Here is a 19,392-nt window from a genome sequence, read left to right as displayed (position 1 = left end):
TTTTAGGTGCCCACCATTCTATTAAAAGACACAGGTTGCCTATTGTTCATTGCTTGAGAGTGCTTGCCGAGCGCCCCCACTCTATACTACTTAAACGTCCTAGTTCTGGCCCAATATTTCGTCAGGCACTAATTTATTCATTGATTATGTGGTTTAACGCGCCAACGACACACATGCGATGATACGCGCGGTAATGGAGGGCTCCGAATTAGTTTTCACCACCTGGCGATCCTTAACGTGCGCCGAAATCTCCATACTGAACTACGCAAAGTATACACACAAATAGGACGCTAAGAGGAATGGGACGAGGCGCCTCGCCCCAGTCGCGTTAGCGTCCTATTCGTGTGTATACTTTGCGTAGTTCAGTATGAAGCATTACCAACTAGCCCCTTCTACGTCCATTTGAAGTTTAAACCGACATCTCCAGCACATAGGCGTTTTCGCTTTTCGTATCCATCAAAAAAGCGGCCGCCACGGCCGGGAATCGAACCCGCGACCTTGGACTCAGCAGCACTGGACCAGCCACTGAGCCACCACTGGTCAGGCACTAACAACTTTCCCAACTCCTAAGGTCGGCATCTCCATCCACCTCTTCAAGAATTTCATTACCGAGACTGAAGATGGAAACCTTCCGTATCGCTGTTTACATTGTCTTCACTTTCTTGCCAAGCCAACTTAACCTTACGAGGGAGCTTTCCCAGTGAGCTGCCGAAGCATTTTTAAGTGTTCTCCAGACTCAATGAACGATGGAGTGGAAGAAGGAAATAAAGAAAGGCGACCGCAGACAGTTGGCTTTCCTGGCGGCCTATTCGCAAGGGTAATCCAATTTTTACATGCCACTTGCCGTCTCTAAGGGCGGTTGTAACGCCTTAATATCACCGCAGCAAGAGTCAAACTGGACGCTCGCCAGACTTCAAATGAAAATTTTACTTGGCCCCCGTGAAACACGGAATGATAACACAAAAAACGTGACGTAATGCCACACCTGTGTTAGGATGAAGACGCTACCAAACCATTAGTGAGAGAAACTAGGACTAACATATATCTACGGGGAAGCAGAGGAATGTGAGAACATGCCTTCGATTATTGCCACCGAAAAGGAGTTACGTTCTTGCAAGAGCACATGCGCGATACATAGCTTGGCGTGTGTCGGGCTGTACTTATGGCTGTGACAGGGAAAACGTGTATTTTTATCATTATATGTTTTACTTTTTTCTACCTTGGTGGTGCATGAAGGGTCTGTACTTGTATGAGCCCGTTTATTTTGAAGTCTCGTGAGTGTCCAGTCACCTTTCTTCGTCCTCGTGTTTTTTTTTTTCGCTGGTGAAATGTATTCAAGCGACAACTAGCCCAATTTTCTGCTTTGGTTGTCATGCCGCCAAAAGTCCACGTACCTCGAATGACCTGTCGCCGAACGGGAGCGAGCTGCCGAAGAAGCGGTGCTCCGCAAAGATGACCAGGGCGCTGAACTCGGGAGCCCACTCCCACAGCAGGCCCTGCACAGGACACGCCGCGTCATCACCCTCACCACGAAGAGAAATGCGCGAGAAAAACCTACGGCGCTGCGTACGAAGCCTTCTATCGCGTCCTCGTTGCCTGTGTAGATGAAGATTGGTCCCCCGTCGCGATCCCAGTGCTGGTCGCCCAGAAGGTAGCGCATCTCGAAGGTCTTGTTGTTGTGGAACGAGAAGTGGTCCACCTGCAGTGTTCACATCTCGTCAGTTAAGAAGGGGCTGCTCACCGTTGCCTCTACTCTACTCTACTTCGCACACAATATCTGTCACATTCCACGCATCCTTCATTGGCGGGAAGGTCTGAACGGAAGCGAGACAGCCGCACTCAACTCGAGCAATAGCTGGACTAAGCAACGCCACATGCACCTATAGGCTGGCTTTCTGCTCAACTTATACTCCGTGTAAGGGAGTATAGGAGAACCGCATGCGCATCGCTCTAGGCCGCCGCCTCTTGAAGTAACTTTTGTGGCCTGCACTAAAACACAAATGTAAAAAAATCTTTCTTTCGCTAGGAGTGAAATTCTCCTGTTAGATATCTAGAATTTTCGCGAGAAATGCCCATTTACTTAACGGCGCATTATTCAGACGGCGTCAGAGAAGTGATGTATGTATATTTCGGTCTGAGAAGCACATTTTTCTCGTGTTGTTTGATGGTATAAGTTTATGTCTGTGGCTGTAAAAGCATGCAAACGTTGATGAACTACATTAATCTTGAAGCAACGGTTTATGTTTTTTGCCGAAGCGGGAATTGAGAAGTGACGCTCAAGGTAGCAGGAGGTCTCGTGGTATAAAGGTTCCGTTTCTAGTTATCACACTAACAATGCCAAACATTACAACCCCCATGTTGACATCTCTCTCGGTCGCCCTTGCTCTCCCTCTCTGTCTGTCTGTGCGCGCGTCTCTTGTCCCCCATGACTCCAACGCCTCCGCCGTAGTTCGCTAGCAATCACGTCCACGCCAATAGACGCGCTTTAGAAACAATACGAGGTCATAAAAAATGGAAACAAGTAATCCCGATGTCTCTAAAGGAGAATATACCCGAAGTCAAGGTAGTGTGAATTCAGGAGTACGTAACAGGAGAGGACTCGTCAGGAAATATTCACCGGCAGAACCACCTTCAATACGAGGAGAACGATGACATCGTGGCAAAAACCACATCAAAATACTCAAAACATACAAAAAATACCGGCATAATAATCCATACAAGGCCACACACATTTCAACACTGGCAGAAATGTTATTGTTACAGACAGTTTAGAAACTTGTGCAGCGTTTTGTTCCAACAAGTATTGGAACAAAACTGGTTTTGACCTCATGCTGACTAACAGCTCGCACAGACGAAGGACAAAGGAAAAGAAGGCGACAGGATTAGCGCTGGCAATGGTAGTGAACTGTTTAGAGAGCTAAAATTATTTCTTTTTACTGTCTCTGCGATCGTGGCTACTGTGCTAATCACAATGTAGCGTCAACTCTAGAAATACTACAGAAAGCGCGGTTGATAGCACGACACTACATTTGTGAATGGCATCACACTTATCACAGTTTCGGTATAACACAACAAAATGTGAATGCATTCGTTGAAGCTCAAGCTGTAACAGTAATTCAACGCACCTGACACGCAACAAAACCAACTTTTCATTACTTGCACTCACACGATTGAAAAAAAAATCGTCACAACATCAGTTATCCCTACAAGACAAAAAGTTTGGTCTGGTGTTTGTGATTCACTGTGAGCTTCAGTGTCAATACTTTGTTCAAACATCCTCAAAAAAACAACTGATCTGAGCACCAACGATATCCACCCCATGTTAGTTTTATTGTCTATATACCAACTAGCCCGATATTGTGGCTTTATACTTATGTGTAGGCCCAAATTTGTCCTATGATTACCCACCTAAAATAGTAAGGAGGATGGCATTAGCACACCGTTCCTTGAATAACTTATGGTAGAGAAGAAACATCGCATTTTTCCAGCCTTTAACCGCAGAGCAAATCATTTCTACTACTATGTATATTTTATTGGCGCAAGGGCGTCTGAGGCCAAAGAGCGCCAAGACAATGTTTGTTTTGTCACATTTGTTAAAATGCCATGGCGATGATTGTGATGTACTTGATAAAAATAGTGTATATATGGGTGTAAAGGGCCCTTACTCTAATGATGATGTTAGTGCTTAATGGCGCAAGGCCAACGAGGGCAAAGAGCGCCAAAGAAGAGGTTATTTAATAAAGAGAGGTGATTACCTCACAAGGGTAGGTATAACAACGTGTAAGCCGAACATAGTAAAATCAATTAAAGATAATGGTGATGGCTGGTGTATAGGGCCAGATTTGATTATGCGTGATAGGAAATGAGGTTTAAAAACTTGGTATCTGACAAATAGTCAAAGACACGTTTCACAGAAACCATTGCATCGTCACCTAGAAACATTGATGGATGTAGGGGAACATGTTGTCTGTAAAGTTCTCTGAAGTGTTTGTGACGTGTTGTGTGAAGTGCCTTGCATGTGATTAGTATGTGCACTACGGATAGGGCCTCTCCGCACCTGCCGCACTGGGGTCTAGAAGATCCCGTCAGCAGATACGAGTGGGTTGCTGATGATCGTTGGGTGTTTATGGCGCAAGGCCAACTGGGGCAAAGAGCGCCAAAACAATAGTCGATGATAGGGGTGGAACCTTAAACACTAAGTAAAATCAGCAAAAACAAAAGTAAAATCACAACACGACAATGAGCATGGCTGGTGTATAGGGCCAGATTTCATGATGCGTGATAGGAAATGAGGTTTAAAAACTTGACGTCGGACAAATACTCAAACACACGTTTCACGGAAACAATGGCATCATCACCTAGGAAAAACGATGGATGTAGGGGAATATGTTGTCTGTAGAGTTCTCTGAAGTGTTTGTGTCGTGTTGTGTGAAGTGCCTTGCATGTGATTAGTATGCGCACTACGGATAGGGCCTCTCCGCACCTGCTGCACTGGGGTCTAGAAGATCCCGTCAGCAGATACGAGTGCGTCGCATGGGTGTGCCCTATCCGCAGCCTACCCAAGGCGACTTCAGTGTGTCTGTTGTGTGAGTCAGATGTGTACCGTCCCAAGTGTGGCTTTATTACATGTAGTTTGTTGTCTGTCTGTTCGTCCCAGTGTGTTTGCCATGTTCTGCGCAGGTGTTGTCTTATGTGTGGCTTGAGGTCTGTGTAGGGTACCGTTGTAATGTCCACAGTGTTCCTGAGTGCAGCAGCACCAGCCCTCTCGTCTGCCAACTCGTTCCCAGCGATCCCTGCATGTCCTGGGACCCAGCAGAGGACCAGCTCATGCTTTTGTGCATACACGGACATGATAGTGCTGAATACAAGATTAACTATGTGGTTTTTTGGGGGCTTGTGCGATGACAGTGCGCGAACAACACTCAAAGAATCTGTATAGATGATGGAATTGGGAATTTGAGTTTCAAGAATGTGTCGAACAATCAGTAAAATCCCATACGCTTCTGCTGAAAAAATTGATGTGTGCACGCTCATGGTTCTGGCTGCATAGAAATTAGGACCATGAGCAGCGCACGACACCATACTGGAGGATTTAGAAGCGTCACTATAAAATTCTGCACATGTGTATTTAAACTGCAAAGACAGAAAGTGCTGCAGTATTGCAGCTCGTGGTACACGATTTTTGTCAAGTCTCATAAAAGAAAGGTCGCACGACACCGGGCGAACTTGCCAAGGCGGTAAACTGTTAGAAAAGGATGACCTGTACACATCTAAAAACGAAGCACTTAGATCCGAGGCTCTCTCTCTCACTCTAAGTGAAAAGGGCAGAGGAACGGATGGGCGATTTGCAAAGAGCAGAGATGTTGATGTATCGTTAAAGACAGGATAAAAAGGATGATTATTCAATGATGAAATTTTAAAAGCATATCGCAAGTCCATGTACGTTCGTTGGTTCTCAAGGCTCCACTTATCACACTCGACATACAGACTCTCGACAGGGCTAGTGCGAAAAGCACCCGAGGCGAGACGAAGCCCCAAGTGTAGCACTGGGTCAAGCATTCGCAACGCTGTTTTAGTCGCCGACCCATATACCACACTGCCATAGTCTAAACGAGACCCAACCAATGCAGTATACAAGCGAAGCAGGAGTTCTTTGTCGGAACCGTAGGATTGGTGGGAGAGAACCTTAAGTATATTCATTGTTTTGAGACATTTATTTTTAAGTTCCTTGATGTGGGGAATGAATGTGAGTTTGTGATCAAACACAACACCTAAGAACTTGTGCTCCTTGTTCACAGGAAGCGACACGCCATTAAGATGAATGTCTGGGTCCGGATGGACACCGCGCTTCCTGGAGAACACAACGCAGCAGCTTTTTACCGGATTCAATTTAAAACCATTCTTGTCTGCCCAGCCGGCAAGTTTCTTTACACCAAGCTGGACTTGACGTTCGCAGATTGACATATTGCATGATTTATAGGATATCTGGACGTCATCTACATACATGGAATAAGAGATTGTAGGTGGCAGTGCCTTACCAAGAGAGTTCATTTTTACTATGAAGAGAGTGCAGCTCAACACGCCACCCTGTGGCACGCCATTTTCTTGCACGTGAACCTTTGAGAGTGCACCACCGACTCTTACTCGGAACGTCCTGTCCGACAAGTAACTGACAAGAGCGTTCAACATGTTACCCGAAACACCGAATGACTTGAGGTCCCTAAGGATCCCATAACGCCAAGCGGTGTCGTATGCCTTCTCAAGGTCGAAAAACACAGTTAAACAATACTGCTTGTGCGCGAAGGCATCCTTGATGTACGAGTCAAGAGCTAACAGTTGATCGTTCGTCGATCGCCCCACCCTGAAGCCTGCCTGGCAGCTCTCGAGAAGACCGTTGTACTCAAGGAAGTACACGAGCCTGCGATTTATCATCTTCTCGAAGAGCTTGCACAGGCAGCTCGTCAGGGCAATAGGACGGTAACTTGAGGGGGATGACGGGTCCTTTCCCTTCTTCAGGAAAGCTACAACTATAGCCTCCTTCCAAGAGTTTGGAATGTGCCCCGAAAGCCATATCTTGTTATATAGGTGTAAGAGTGTTAGAAGAGTGTCTGCGTGCAGGTGTTGTATCATTGTGTATGTGATGTTGTCTGGGCCTGGAGCTGAGGGTTTACACGTGCTCAAAGCAGCCCTCAGCTCATGCAATGAAAACTCTGAGTTATAAGAAGATGTTGACCTATTGTTATCTAGTATAGGCTTCTTTTCGGCCGTTTGTTTGTGTTTCATGAAAGTGTTTGTGTAGTGTGCGGAACTGGACACGTGTTGGAAGTGTTGTGCGAGGGTGTCAGCCTGGAATTCGAGTGTGTCCCCTGTTGTGCTGACCAGAGGCAGGCTGTGTGTTTGTTGTCCTTTGAGTTTGCGTATTCTTGTCCATACTTTCCGTGTGTCTGTGTACGAGTTTATTGATGTTATGAAGGAACGCCAACTCTCTCGTTTTGCCTCACGGCGCACACGTTTTCCTAACGCCTTGGCCCGTTTGAACAAAATGAGGTTACCCGACGTGGGGTACCGACGAAGGACACCCCACGCCTTGTTCTGGGCCTCTCGCGCCCGCCTACAGTCCTCATTCCACCACGGCCTCCGCTGGTTGCGCGGGGCACCAGAGGCGTGGGGAATGGACTTTTCGGCGGCGTCGAGGATGTGCGCCGTGAGGAGTTGGGTAGCTTCTTCAACGTGTAGGTGTCCTATGGATGTGTGGTGTAGTTTCGATGTCTCTGTAAATGTGTTCCAGTTAGCTCGTGCTTCATTGAACCTATTATGGGAAGATGAACTGCTTGGGCCTTTACCTATATATGTTAGTGATGTGGGGAAGTGGTCACTGCCATATGGGTCCGTGCCCACACCCCACTCAAGACATGGAAAGAGAATTGCCGAACCAATAGCCAAGTCAAGATTTGAGTATGTATTGTGTCCTATGTTATGATATGTAGGCTGTTTATTATTGAAAATGCATGCTCCAGAGGATGTAAGAAACCTCTCTATCAGGCGACCCCGGGCATCCGTACGAGAAGAGCCCCAAAGAGAATTGTGAGCATTAAGGTCGCCTGTTAGAATGTATGGCTCCGGCAGCTGGTCGACCAGCGCCTCAAAGTCAGAGCTCGAAAGTGCAAGATCAGGAGGGATGTAAATGGAGCATACCGTTATCAACCTATTAAATATTATTGTGCGGATGGCTACAGCCTCAAGGATAGTGTTCAAGGTGACAGGGTGGCATGCTAAGGATTTGCGGGCGATTATGGCCACACCGCCAGAAGAGTGGGTGCAGCCATCCCTGTCTTTCATGTATACCAGGTAACTATTCAAGACATTTGTGGTTTTGGAATTCAGATGTGTTTCCTGGACACACATTAAACTTGGCTGGTTGGCATGCAGAATCTCATGCACGTCGTCAAGATTATTCAGAAGGCCTCTGCAGTTCCATTGAACTATGTTTTCTCTTCCCATTATTATGTGTTCAGAGCTACTGGAGTGTGATTATTTATGTAGGGTCTTTCGGGGCTTGGACTCTTGGGAGGGGCTTTCTGGCCTTCTCTACTGACCTGGACGTCGCAGCCCGTTCCTTCCGCTGCGATGAAAGCAGGAAGGGCTCGACGTCCATGTCGTCATCTGAAGGCAAGGGGGTCCTCAGCGGACTAGGCCCCCTTGACGTGGTACCCTTTCGGGCATTCTTTGCCTGCGCTGCCATTGCCGAAGGCGTGGGAAGCACGACAGGTGGCACAGGCAGTGAGGTAGAGGAGGGGGTCGCTGCGACTGCCTCCGTCTCCATCTCCGTGCCCTTGCGTGTGCTTTGGGCCGGTGGGGAGGATGCAGTGGATGCAGCGGCTTCCCCAACAGACGTTGCAACCACAGCCGCTGCTGGGTGAGCGAGCGGTGCAGAGGCTCGTTGGGCTGCCTGGGGCAACCCTGGGGGGGGCGAGGGCGGGACCAAGTCCGACTCGCGGTACTGGGTCCCCGCCGAAACCAGACGCCGCTCCGCCCCCCGGCGAGCTGCGTCGGCGTACCTGCCCAGAGGGAAGGAGGCGAACCTCTTTCGCGCCTCCGGGAAGGTGATGTTTTCTGTGACCTTGATGTTAATGATTTTCTTTTCTAATTGAAACTTTTCACAGCTGCGAGACCATGCTGCGTGCGGCCCCTGACAGTTTGCACAGGTGAAGGTAGTGGAGTTACAGTTTTCAGTAGGGTGGTCATGTGCGGCGCATTTCGCGCAGGTCGTTTTGCCGCGACAAGAAGTTGTAGCGTGCCCGAATCGCTGGCACTTGTAGCAGCGGCGCGGGTTAGGTATGTACGGTCGTACACCACACCTAATGAAGCCAGCATTGATGTGTTCAGGAAGTTTTGATTTGTTGAATGTCAAGATTATATGCTTTGTGGGGATTTCCTTATTGTCTCGTCTGATGGTGATACGCCTCACTGCAGTTACACCCTGATCTTTCAGGCCTTCCAACAGATCAGCTTCGGTCTCATTCAACAAATCGGTCTCCGAGATCACACCCTGAGAGCTGTTGAGGCTACGATGGGGAGTGACTGTGATGGCCAGATCTGCCATGCAGGTTTGCGACAGGAGGTTAGTGGCTTGTTGCTGCGTCTTGACATTGACTAGGACTTCACCGGTACGGAGTTTCTTAGCATCGAACGATTTTCCGAGGATGCCTTCCAGGAACTTAGTGATCAAGAATACGGACATGGATGAAACAGGGTTTGTTTTGTCAACTGCCTCGATAACCAAGAATCGAGGATAGTTGTCAGGTTTCGGACTGTGGATTGTTGGAAGGGATGGAAAGGAAACTTCGGTGCGGCCCCTTTTCGGGGGCCGATCACGTCTGGGGGGGGGTTTTGATTTATCCATATGGCATAGGAAAAAGCAGGGAGACGGGGGTACTTTCTTCTTTGACCTTACCCTGGTAGCCAAAGAGGTCCCGGAGCTCCCTGCCTGGTGAACAGACAGGGAGCCCATCCGCCGGAGCTTGACCTGGGCTCCGACGGCCACCGTTCGTGGTTTCTAACCCTCCACCTATTAACACATCGCCACGGTTGGATCCAGCTTATGTTTGGGGGCTCGGGGTCCGCGGTATCGCCAGTACCGTCACCAAGATTGCTCAAGGTGCCCCGTGCGGGGACGAGTGGGTTGCATGGGTGTGCCCTATCTGCAGCCTACCCAAGGCGACTTCCATGTGTCTGTTATGCGAGTCAGATGTGTACCGTCCCAAGTGTGGCTTTATTACATGTAGTTTGTTGTCTGTCTGTTCATTCCAGTGTGTTTGCCATGTTCTGCGCAAGTGTTGTCTTATGTGTGGCTTGTGGTCTGTGTAAGGTAGTGTTGGTATGTCTACTGTGTTTCGGAGTGCAGCATTGGCGGCCATTTCATCCGCCAGTTCATTTCCACCGATGCCAGAGTGGCCTGGCACCCAACACACAGTCACCTGAAGGTTTGAAGAATATGCCAACACAATTGATTTCAAGACAAGGTTAACTACATGGTTTTTCGATGGCTTTCCGGATGATAATGTACGGACGACACTCAGCGAATCTGTATAGATGATGGATTTAGGAATATGATGTTCATGATGATGGCTTAAGTTTAATGGCGCAAGGCCGACATGGGCAAAGAGCGCCAAATACAAAGTTATTAGATAAGGAGGGAAATCGGATAAAGTCAGTTAAATACTATGAGCACGTCTGGTGTAAAGGGCCAGGGTGAAGAACGTGAGTGGTTAAAAAATAAATACGGTGGCTGGTGTATAGGACCAGGGGTAAAACAATGGGTGATAAGAGATGAGTTGTAAGAAATGAACTTCAGATAGGAACCTTAAGGTTCGCTGAACAGAGAACATGGTTTCATCTCCTAAGAAGTATGACGGGTGTGGTGGAATATGTCGTGTGTGTAGTTGTGGGAAGTGTTTTCGTCGTGTAATGTCGAGTGCCTTACATTGTATGAGAATGTGGATCACGGATAGGGCCTCTCCGCACCTGCTGCACAGAGGTCTTGGAGACCCCGTGAGAAGGTGCGAGTGCGTTGCATGAGTGTGCCCTATCCGTAATCTAGCCAAGGCGACTTCAGTGTATCTATTACGTGTGTCGGTGGTGTATGGTCCCAAGTGTGGTTTTATTACGTGTAACTTGTTGTCTGTTTGTTCACTCCAGTGTGTTTGCCATGTTTTGCGAAGCTGTTGTCTGATGTGTGGTTTCACGTCGGTGTAGGGTAATGTGGTTATGTCTACTGTATTCGAGAGTGTAGCAGCAGCAGCCATTCGGTCCGCTGCTTCGTTCCCGGCTATACCACTGTGGCCAGGGACCCAGCAAAGAACCAGTTCAAATTTGCGTACATACACCGACATAATACCCTTGACTATTAGATTTACAACGTGATTTTTTGAAGACTTTGTTGACGACAACGCCCGCACGACACTGAGGGAGTCTGTATATATAATGGATTGTGGGATGTGACTTTGAAGGATATGATTAACAACAAGAAGTACACCATAAGCCTCTGCCGTAAAGATACTGGTATTACTGTTAAGAGTTCTAGTGACATTAAGGCCGGGCCCATGCGCTGCGCAGGACACAGAGGTGGCAGTTTTAGAGGCGTCCGTATAAAATTCAGAAAATTGATACTTCTGCTGCAAATACAAGAAGTGCTGCAGAATTGCACATGTGGGAGCTCGGTTTTTATCTACATGTGTGAAGGATGTGTCGCATGATACCGGGCGGAGATGCCATGGTGCTATAAAATCTGTTTGAGAACTTTGTATGGTGTCTAAAAAGGAGACAGAAAGCTCTGACGCTTCCTCTCTAACTCTGTAAGAGAAGGGCGCAGAGAACGATGGTCGGTTTAGGAGTAGTGCAGTCTGAGACGTATCATAAAAAGCCGATTTAAAAGGATGGTGTGGCATAGATGAAATTTTAAAGGCAAAAAGAAGATCTGTGTATGCTCGCTGACGTTGTAGGTTCCACTTATTACACTCCACATAGAGGCTTTCGACCGGGCTAGTCCGGAAGGCGCCACATGCCAACCGGAGCCCCAGATGAAGCACTGGGTCCAGCATTTTCAGGGATGTCTTACTTGCTGACCCATAAACAACGCTTCCATAGTCTAATCGTGAACCTATTAGGCTGGTAAAAACACGTAAAAGAAGTTGTTTGTCAGCCCCATATGAAGAGTGGGAGAGAACCTTGAGTATATTCATGGCCTTTAAGCATTTATGTTTAAGTTCTTTTATGTGTGGAATGAACGAGAGCTTTTCGTCAAGGACTACACCTAAAAACTTGTGTTCATTTCTGACTGGAATTGAGACACCATTGAGTTTGATGTCTGGATCCGGCCGAATGCCGCGCCTTTTCGAAAACAAAACACAAGTACACTTCACTGGATTAAATTTAAAACCGTTGCTATCTGCCCAGCCAGCTAGCTTGTTAACACCAAGCTGGACTTGGCGCTCGCAGATAGACAGGTTACAAGACTTAAAGGATAATTGCACGTCGTCTACATAGATTGAGCAGGAAATGGTTGGTGGCAGAGCCTTCCGAAGAGAGTTCATTTTTACAATAAACAACGTGCAACTCAAGACTCCACCTTGCGGAACACCGTTTTCCTGCACATGAACTCTAGAGAGTGCAGTTCCAACTCGCACGCGAAACGTTCTTTCAGAGAGGTAGCTGGCAAGCGTGTTCCACATGTTACCCGACATACCAAAGGACTTCAAATCGCTGAGGATGCCGTACCGCCAAGCAGTGTTGTACGCCTTTTCAAGATCAAAGAATACTGTCATACAGTACTGCTTATGGAGGTAAGCATCTTTAATATATGACTCTAACGCAACGAGTTGATCGTTCGTAGATCGCCCCGCCCTAAAGCCTGCCTGACAGCTCTCGAGAAGACCGTTGTACTCTAAGAAGTACACGAGTCTCCTGTTTATCATCTTCTCGAAGAGCTTACACAGGCAGCTTGTCAGGGCAATGGGGCGATAACTGGCGGGAGAGGAAGGGTCCTTCCCTTCCTTTAGGAAAGCCACTACTATGGCCTCCCTCCAAGAGCGTGGGAAGTGCCCCGAAAAAAATATTTTATTGTAGAGGTGAAGAAGTGTTTCAAGTGTGTCTGCATGTAAGTGTTGTATCATTGTGTATGAAATCCTGTCTGCACCTGGAGCTGAAGGTTTACAAGTACCGAGTGCGACCTTCAGCTCATGAAGTGAAAAGGGGGTGTTATAGGATGAGTTCGACTTATTAGTGTCTCGCAAGGACTTCTTCTCACATGATGCTTTGTGTTTAATGAAAGTGTTGGTGTAGTGTGCTGAACTGGACACGTGTTCGAAGTGTTGTGCAAGTCTGTTAGCCTGGTCTTCCAGTGTGTCCCCTGTTGTACTAACCAGGGGCAGGCTGTGTGTCTGTTGTCCTTTTAGTTTTCGTATTCGTGTCCAGACTTTTCGCGTGTCAGTGTATGAGTTGATGGAAGTGAGGAAGGAGCGCCAACTCTCCCTTTTCGCCTCACGACGCACTCGCTTCCCAAAAGCCTTTGCCCGTTTAAAAGAAATGAGGTTATGTGACGTGGGGAACCGGCGAAGGACACCCCACGCCTTGTTCTGGGCCTCTCGCGCCCGCCTGCAGTCCTCGTTCCACCAGGGCCTCCTTGGGGTGCGGGACCCACTGGAGGCCTGGGGAATGGACTTTTCGGCAGCGTCGAGGATGTGCGCCGTGACGAGTTGGGCGGCTTCCTCCACGTGTAGGTGTTTTATGGATGTGTGGTGTAGTTGAGATGTTTGTGTGAATGTGCTCCAGTTTGCTTTTGATTCATTAAACCTTTTATGGGAAGATGGACTGCTCGGGCCTATACCTATATACGTTAATGAAGTGGGGAAGTGGTCACTACCATATGGGTCCGTGCCCACACCCCACTCAAGACATGGAAAGAGAACTGCGGAACCAATAGCCAAGTCAAGATGCGAGTATGTATTGTGTCCTAAGTTATGGTATGTAGGCTGTTTTTTGTTGAAAAGGCATGCTCCTGAAGATGTAAGAAACTTCTCTATCAGGCGACCTCGGGCATCCGTTCTAGAGGAGCCCCAAAGAGAGTTGTGTGCATTAAGGTCGCCTGTTATGATGTATGGCTCGGGCAGCTGGTCGACCAGCGCCTCGAAGTCAGAGCTCAGAAGTGCATCATCAGGACGAATGTAAATGGAGCATACCGTTATCAACCTATTAAAAATTATTGTGCGTATTGCTACAGCCTCAAGGACGGTGTTGAGAGCGACAGGGTGGCATGCTAGGGATCTCCGGGCTATTATGGCTACACCGCCCGAAGAGTGTGTGCAGCCATCCCTGTCCTTTCTGAAGACCATGTACCTATTTAAGAAATTTGTGTGCTTGGAATTCAAATGCGTCTCCTGAAGACACATCACACTTGGCTGATTAGCATGCAGTATTTCGTATACATCGTCAAGATTTTTAAGAAGGCCTCTACAGTTCCATTGAATTATGTTTTCTCTTCCCATTATTTAGTGTTGGAGCTACTGGAGTGTGTGTGTTTGTTTATGTGTCGTCTTTCGGGGCTGTGAATCTCGTCTTTTTTGGCTTGTCGGGAGGCTTTGGCGTCGGGACGCGTTCCTTGCGCTGCGTTGCAGGCAGGAACGGCCCGACATCCATGTCGTCGTCGGATGTCCGAGGGGTGCCCGACGGACCGGGCCCCCCGGACTTGGCCCCCCCTCGGGAGCCCTTCGTTTGAGCCGCCACCGCCAAGGGCGTCCGGGGCGCCAAAGGTGGCACGGGCGGTGCGGTGGCGGTGGGAACCGGTGCGGGGCCCGTGGTGTCCATCACCTCGGTACCCTCCAACGCACTGGAGGATGGGGAGACAGAGGCGGGAGCGGCACCGGTCCCGACGGAAGAGATTGCAACCACAACCGCTGCTGCCTCAGCAAGCGGCGTGGTGGCGGGTTGGGCTGCCAGAGGCAACCCAGGGGGGGGCGGGGGAGGGACCAGGTCAGACTCGCTGAACTGGGTCCCTGTGGAAACGAGACACCGCTCCGCCCCCCGGCGAGCTGCGTCGGCGTATCTCCCCAGGGGGAAAGAGGCGAACCTCTTTCGCGCCTCTGGGAAGGTAAGGTTCTCAGTGACTTTCACCTTGATGATCTCCTTCTCCTGTTTGAATTTCTCGCATGTTCTAGAGTAGGCCCCGTGGGGCCCCTGGCAGTTAGCACACATGAGGGTTTGCGATGGGCAGTTGTCTGATGGATGATCGTGTTGTGCGCACTTGGCGCATGTTAGTCGACCACGGCAGGCGGTAGTGCCATGCCCAAACCGCTGGCATTTAAAACACCGGCGGGGGTTGGGGATGTATGGCCTGACGGGGCAATGAATGAAACCTGCATGTACTGATTCAGGAACTGTGGAATGGTCAAAAGTCAATATTACATGTTTTGTTAAGATTTCCTTGTTATCTCTACGAATCATGATACGCCTCACTGCTGTCACACCTTGGTCCTTAAGGCCTTCCAACAGATCGGTGTCAGTTTCATTCATTAGATCTGACTCAGAGATCACACCCTGGGAGCTATTAAGGCTGCGGTGGGGTGTGACCCTGATGTCGAGATCTGCGATGCGAGTTTGAGTCAAGAGATTTGTAGCTTGTTGCTTGTTATTCACTTCTACAAGAACTTCTCCTGTTCTGAGTTTTTTGGCTTTGTAGGACTGACCAACAATGCCCTCAAGAAATTTGGAGATCAGGAAGACAGACTTTGTGGCAAGGGGGTTCGACGGATCAACAGATTCGATTACCAAAAACCTAGCATAGTTGTCCGGCTTTCGGAAACTTGTCGTTGGCAACGGAGGAAAGGATACTTCGGTGCGGCCCCTTTTAGGGGGCCGATCTTTGGATTTGGAAAATTTGGAAGCCATATATCATAGTATAAAAGCAGGGAGACGGGGGTACTTTCTCCTTTGACCTTACCCTGGTAGTCAAAGAGGTCCCGGAGCTCCCTGCCTGGTAGACAGGCAGGGAGCCCATCGGCCGGAGCTTGACCAAGGCTCCGACGGCCACCGTTCATGGTTTCTAACCCTCCACCTATAAACACATTGCCACGGTTGGATCCAGCGTATGTTTGGGGGCTCGGGGTCCGCGGTATCGCCAGTACCGTCACCAAGATTGCTCAAGGTGCCCCGTGCGGGGGGAATATGATGTTCAACTATGTGATTTACAACAAGAAAAATGCCATATGCTTCTGCCGTAAAAATACTTGTCTTTACATTCATTGTTCCATATGCTTCGAAATTCGGCCCATGCACCGCACAAGACACTGCAGTGAACGTTTTCGATGCATCGCTGAAAAACTCTGCAGCCTTGTATTTATCCTGCACATACATGAAATGCTGCAGAATCCCACTTTTTGGTGTCCTGTTCTTATTGTATTTTAAGAAAGACACGTCACATGCAACAGGACGAAGATGCCATGGTGCTACAAGATCAGTGATAGATGACTTGAATGTGTCTGCAAAGGAGACCTCATGAATAGTGACCTCGGCCCTCACTCTGAGCGAGAAGGGAACAGGAATGGATGGGCGATTTAAAAAGAGCTTTGTTGTGGATGTATCATTAAAAACCGGTTTAAAAGGATGGTTGTCCATTGATGAAATTTTTGAGGCATATAACAAGCCAACATAGGTTCGCTGGTGTGATAAGCACCATTTGTCACACTCTGCGTAAAGACTTTGTACAGGGCTCGTACGGAATGCGCCACAAGAGAGGCGAAGCCCCAAGTGAAGCACTGGGTCGAGCATTTTAAGTGCTGTTTTAGTGGCTGACCCATAAACAACACTCCCATAGTCCAATCTAGACCCCACTAGGCTTGTTAAAATACGTAACAGGAGTTCCTTATCCGTTCCATAGGACTGGTGGGACAAGATTTTAAGAATGTTGAGAGCCTTTAGACATTTATGTTTCAATTGTTTAATGTGAGGGATGAATGTAAGCCTTTCATCCAACACCACACCTAAAAACTTGTGTTCCTTCCTCACAGGAATCGACACGCCATTAAGGATAATGTCTGGGCCCGGATGGATCCCACGCTTCCTGGAGAAGACAACACAGGTGGTTTTTTCTGGGTTAAGTTTAAAACCGTTCTTGTCTGCCCAGCTGGCAAGTTTTTTGACACCGAGCTGGACTTGACGCTCACAGATGGACATATTGCATGATTTAAAAGATACCTGGATGTCGTCTACATACATTGAATAAGAAATTGTAGGTGGCAATGCCTTCCCAAGGGAGTTCATCTTAACTACGAACAGAGTGCAGCTAAGAACTCCACCTTGCGGAACGCCGTTTTCTTGCACATGTACTCTTGAGAGTGCGCTACCTACTCTCACGCGAAACGTTCTTTCGGACAAATAACTAGCAAGGGTGTTGAGCATATGGCCCGAAACACCGAAAGACTTCAGGTCACTGAGGATCCCGTAACGCCAAGCGGTGTCATAGGCCTTTTTTTTTTTTTTTGAGAGAACTCTCTTTATTGCAACAACAACAACAACATTGCAACAACATTTAATACAGAAGGAGGTCCCAAAGTTAAAAAACTGTCAGGGGGACCTCCTATTAATACATAAAACAGATGAAAAGTACAAATTTACAGGCAGTGGTTATAATGCATTAGTACATCAAAATAAATTTAAGTCTGAAAGCATGACTTACACAACATGAGTGAGAATAAAAGACACGAAAAATGAAATCGACTAAATAAATGTACTGCAAAAAAAAAGAAAATTGTGCAACGCAAAGGATCATCAAAACACACTGCTATTATTTACATCATTAATATAAACAACAGCGACATCAGCAATACGTACTTATTGATTTAGGCAGCCTTCATGCCATTGATGAATTCATTGTGGTAACTAGGTGGTGTTTGACATGTTTTATGAATGAATAAGATGAAGTACAGGTTTTGATGTTAGTAGGTAGTTGATTCCAGAACGTAATTCCCATAAAATACACCGTAAATTTTCCATAGTTAGTTTTAACTTTGGGTAATAGCAGATTGTTATTTTCAGAGAATCTCGTGGTGTTTAGGTTAAGCAGGTTAGATTGTGTTAAGGTACCAATAGATATTTTGTTGTAAATAATTGTTGTAAAATATTTTGCGGTAAATAATTGTTGTCAGCTTTTGCTGGAAAAGGTTGTGTAATGGTAGTACATTGAGGGTCCTGAAAATTACATTTGCTTCTGAAAAATGACTGTTAAAGGTAATTAGTCTTACAGCCTGTCTCTGTAGATGCTGTAAGTGGGACAAGTGGGTTAAGTAAGTATTTCCCCATGATGAAAGGCAATACTGTAGGTGGCTATGTATGAACGAGTAATATAACGACAGTATAATGGGGCGCGGAAAGTAGCGTCGTGTTTTTATTATCACTCGTAACCCAAAACCAATTTTTTTCGATACCATATTAATATGTTGATGAAATTTGAGATGAGTGTCTAGCAGTACACCCAGGAATAGGACGGCAGATGATGCATGAATGACAACGTTTTGTAACGTTATTGATGGTGTGGGATCAATATTGCGCATAGGACTGTGAAAAAGCATAAAATGGGTTTTCGCAGGGTTGATGTAGAGTTGATTAAGTTTGCACCAGGATACCAAATTATCTAGGTCTGAATTTAACAGGGATAAGACTTCAGTTAGGGATTTTTTGTGAGCAAATATGGTAGTGTCATCAGCATATACTACGGCGCTTGTAAGCTTAAGAAAATTCGGAAGATCATTTATATATGCTAAAAATAATAGTGGGCCTAGAATAGACCCTTGCGGAACACCTTTTATTAATAATTTCGGTTGTGAAAGACAACCGTTAATTTCAACGACCTGGGACCTATTAGATAAGTAACTGCGAATTAAAGACAGTGGAGGACCCCGAATTCCAAGTGCATCAAGCTTGTGAAGAAGAATTGTGTGATTTATCGTATCGAATGCTTTAGTAAAACCTACAAATATAGCCCCTACAATATGACCCATGTCTATAGCGCGTTTTATGGTATCCGTAAAAGAAATGAGGGCATGTTCTGTCGAAAATCCTGGACGAAAACCAAACTCATGAGGGGAGAGAAGATTGAATTTGTCGAAATATTTTGTGAGACGTGTTACAATAAGCTTTTCAACAATTTTGCTCAAAAATGGCAAAATACAAATAGGTCTATAGTTGGGAACGACTTCCGCATCGCCATTTTTTAGCACCGGGGTAAAAAACACCGTTGTGCAAAACTGTTTATGAATGAAAGCGTCCTTTATGTATGATTCAAGGGCGACAAGTTGGTCATTTGTAGATCGCCCCGCCCTGAAGCCTGCCTGGCAGCCCTCGAGAAGACCGTTGTACTCAAGAAAGTACACAAGTCTCCTGTTTATCATCTTCTCGAGGAGCTTGCACAGGCAGCTTGTAAGGGCGATGGGCCGATAGCTAGCGGGAGAGAAAGGGTCCTTCCCTTCCTCCAGGACAGCCACTACTATGGCCTCCCTCCAAGAGCGAGGAATATGCCCCGAAAGCCATTTGTTATTGTATATGTGTAGAAGTGTTTCAAGGGTGTCTGAGTGCAGGTGTTGTATCATGGTGTATGTGATTTTGTCTGCACCTGGAGCTGAAGGCTTACATGTTGTCAGGGCTGCCTTCAGCTCATGAATTGAAAAAGGAGAATTGTAAGAAGTGTGCGACTTGTTGCTATCACGCAGTGACTTCTCCGCAGATGTTTTGTGTTTCATGAAAGTGTTTGTGTAGTGTGCTGAACTGGACACCTGTTGGAAGTGTTGTGCGAGTGTGTCAGGCTGGTCTTCCAGTGTGTCCCCTGTTGTACTGACGAGGGGCAGG

At 47.2% G+C, this 19,392-nt stretch overlaps 1 protein-coding gene across 1 annotated transcript in view; it reads right to left on the bottom strand.

The window, feature by feature from the left end:
• The window catches only part of LOC144165972 (lysosomal Pro-X carboxypeptidase-like), a 78,673-nt gene that overhangs the window by 36,783 nt on the left and 22,498 nt on the right, over nt 1-19,392 (bottom strand). Inside the window, exons 2-3 of the mRNA XM_077695646.1 lie at nt 1,559-1,699; nt 1,395-1,496 (exon numbers count right to left, since the gene is read on the bottom strand). Of these exons, the coding sequence (XP_077551772.1) occupies nt 1,395-1,496; nt 1,559-1,699 (243 nt within the window). The remainder of the gene's footprint in view (nt 1-1,394; nt 1,497-1,558; nt 1,700-19,392) is intronic.

The sequence above is a fragment of the Haemaphysalis longicornis genome, unplaced genomic scaffold (genome assembly GCF_048455015.1).
Source record: "Haemaphysalis longicornis isolate Haplotype H1 unplaced genomic scaffold, Haemaphysalis longicornis Haplotype H1 scaffold_150, whole genome shotgun sequence".
Taxonomy (NCBI): domain Eukaryota; kingdom Metazoa; phylum Arthropoda; class Arachnida; order Ixodida; family Ixodidae; genus Haemaphysalis; species Haemaphysalis longicornis.
Note: the sequence above shows the minus strand (reverse complement) of the source record. Positions and strands in the feature narration are given on the sequence as shown.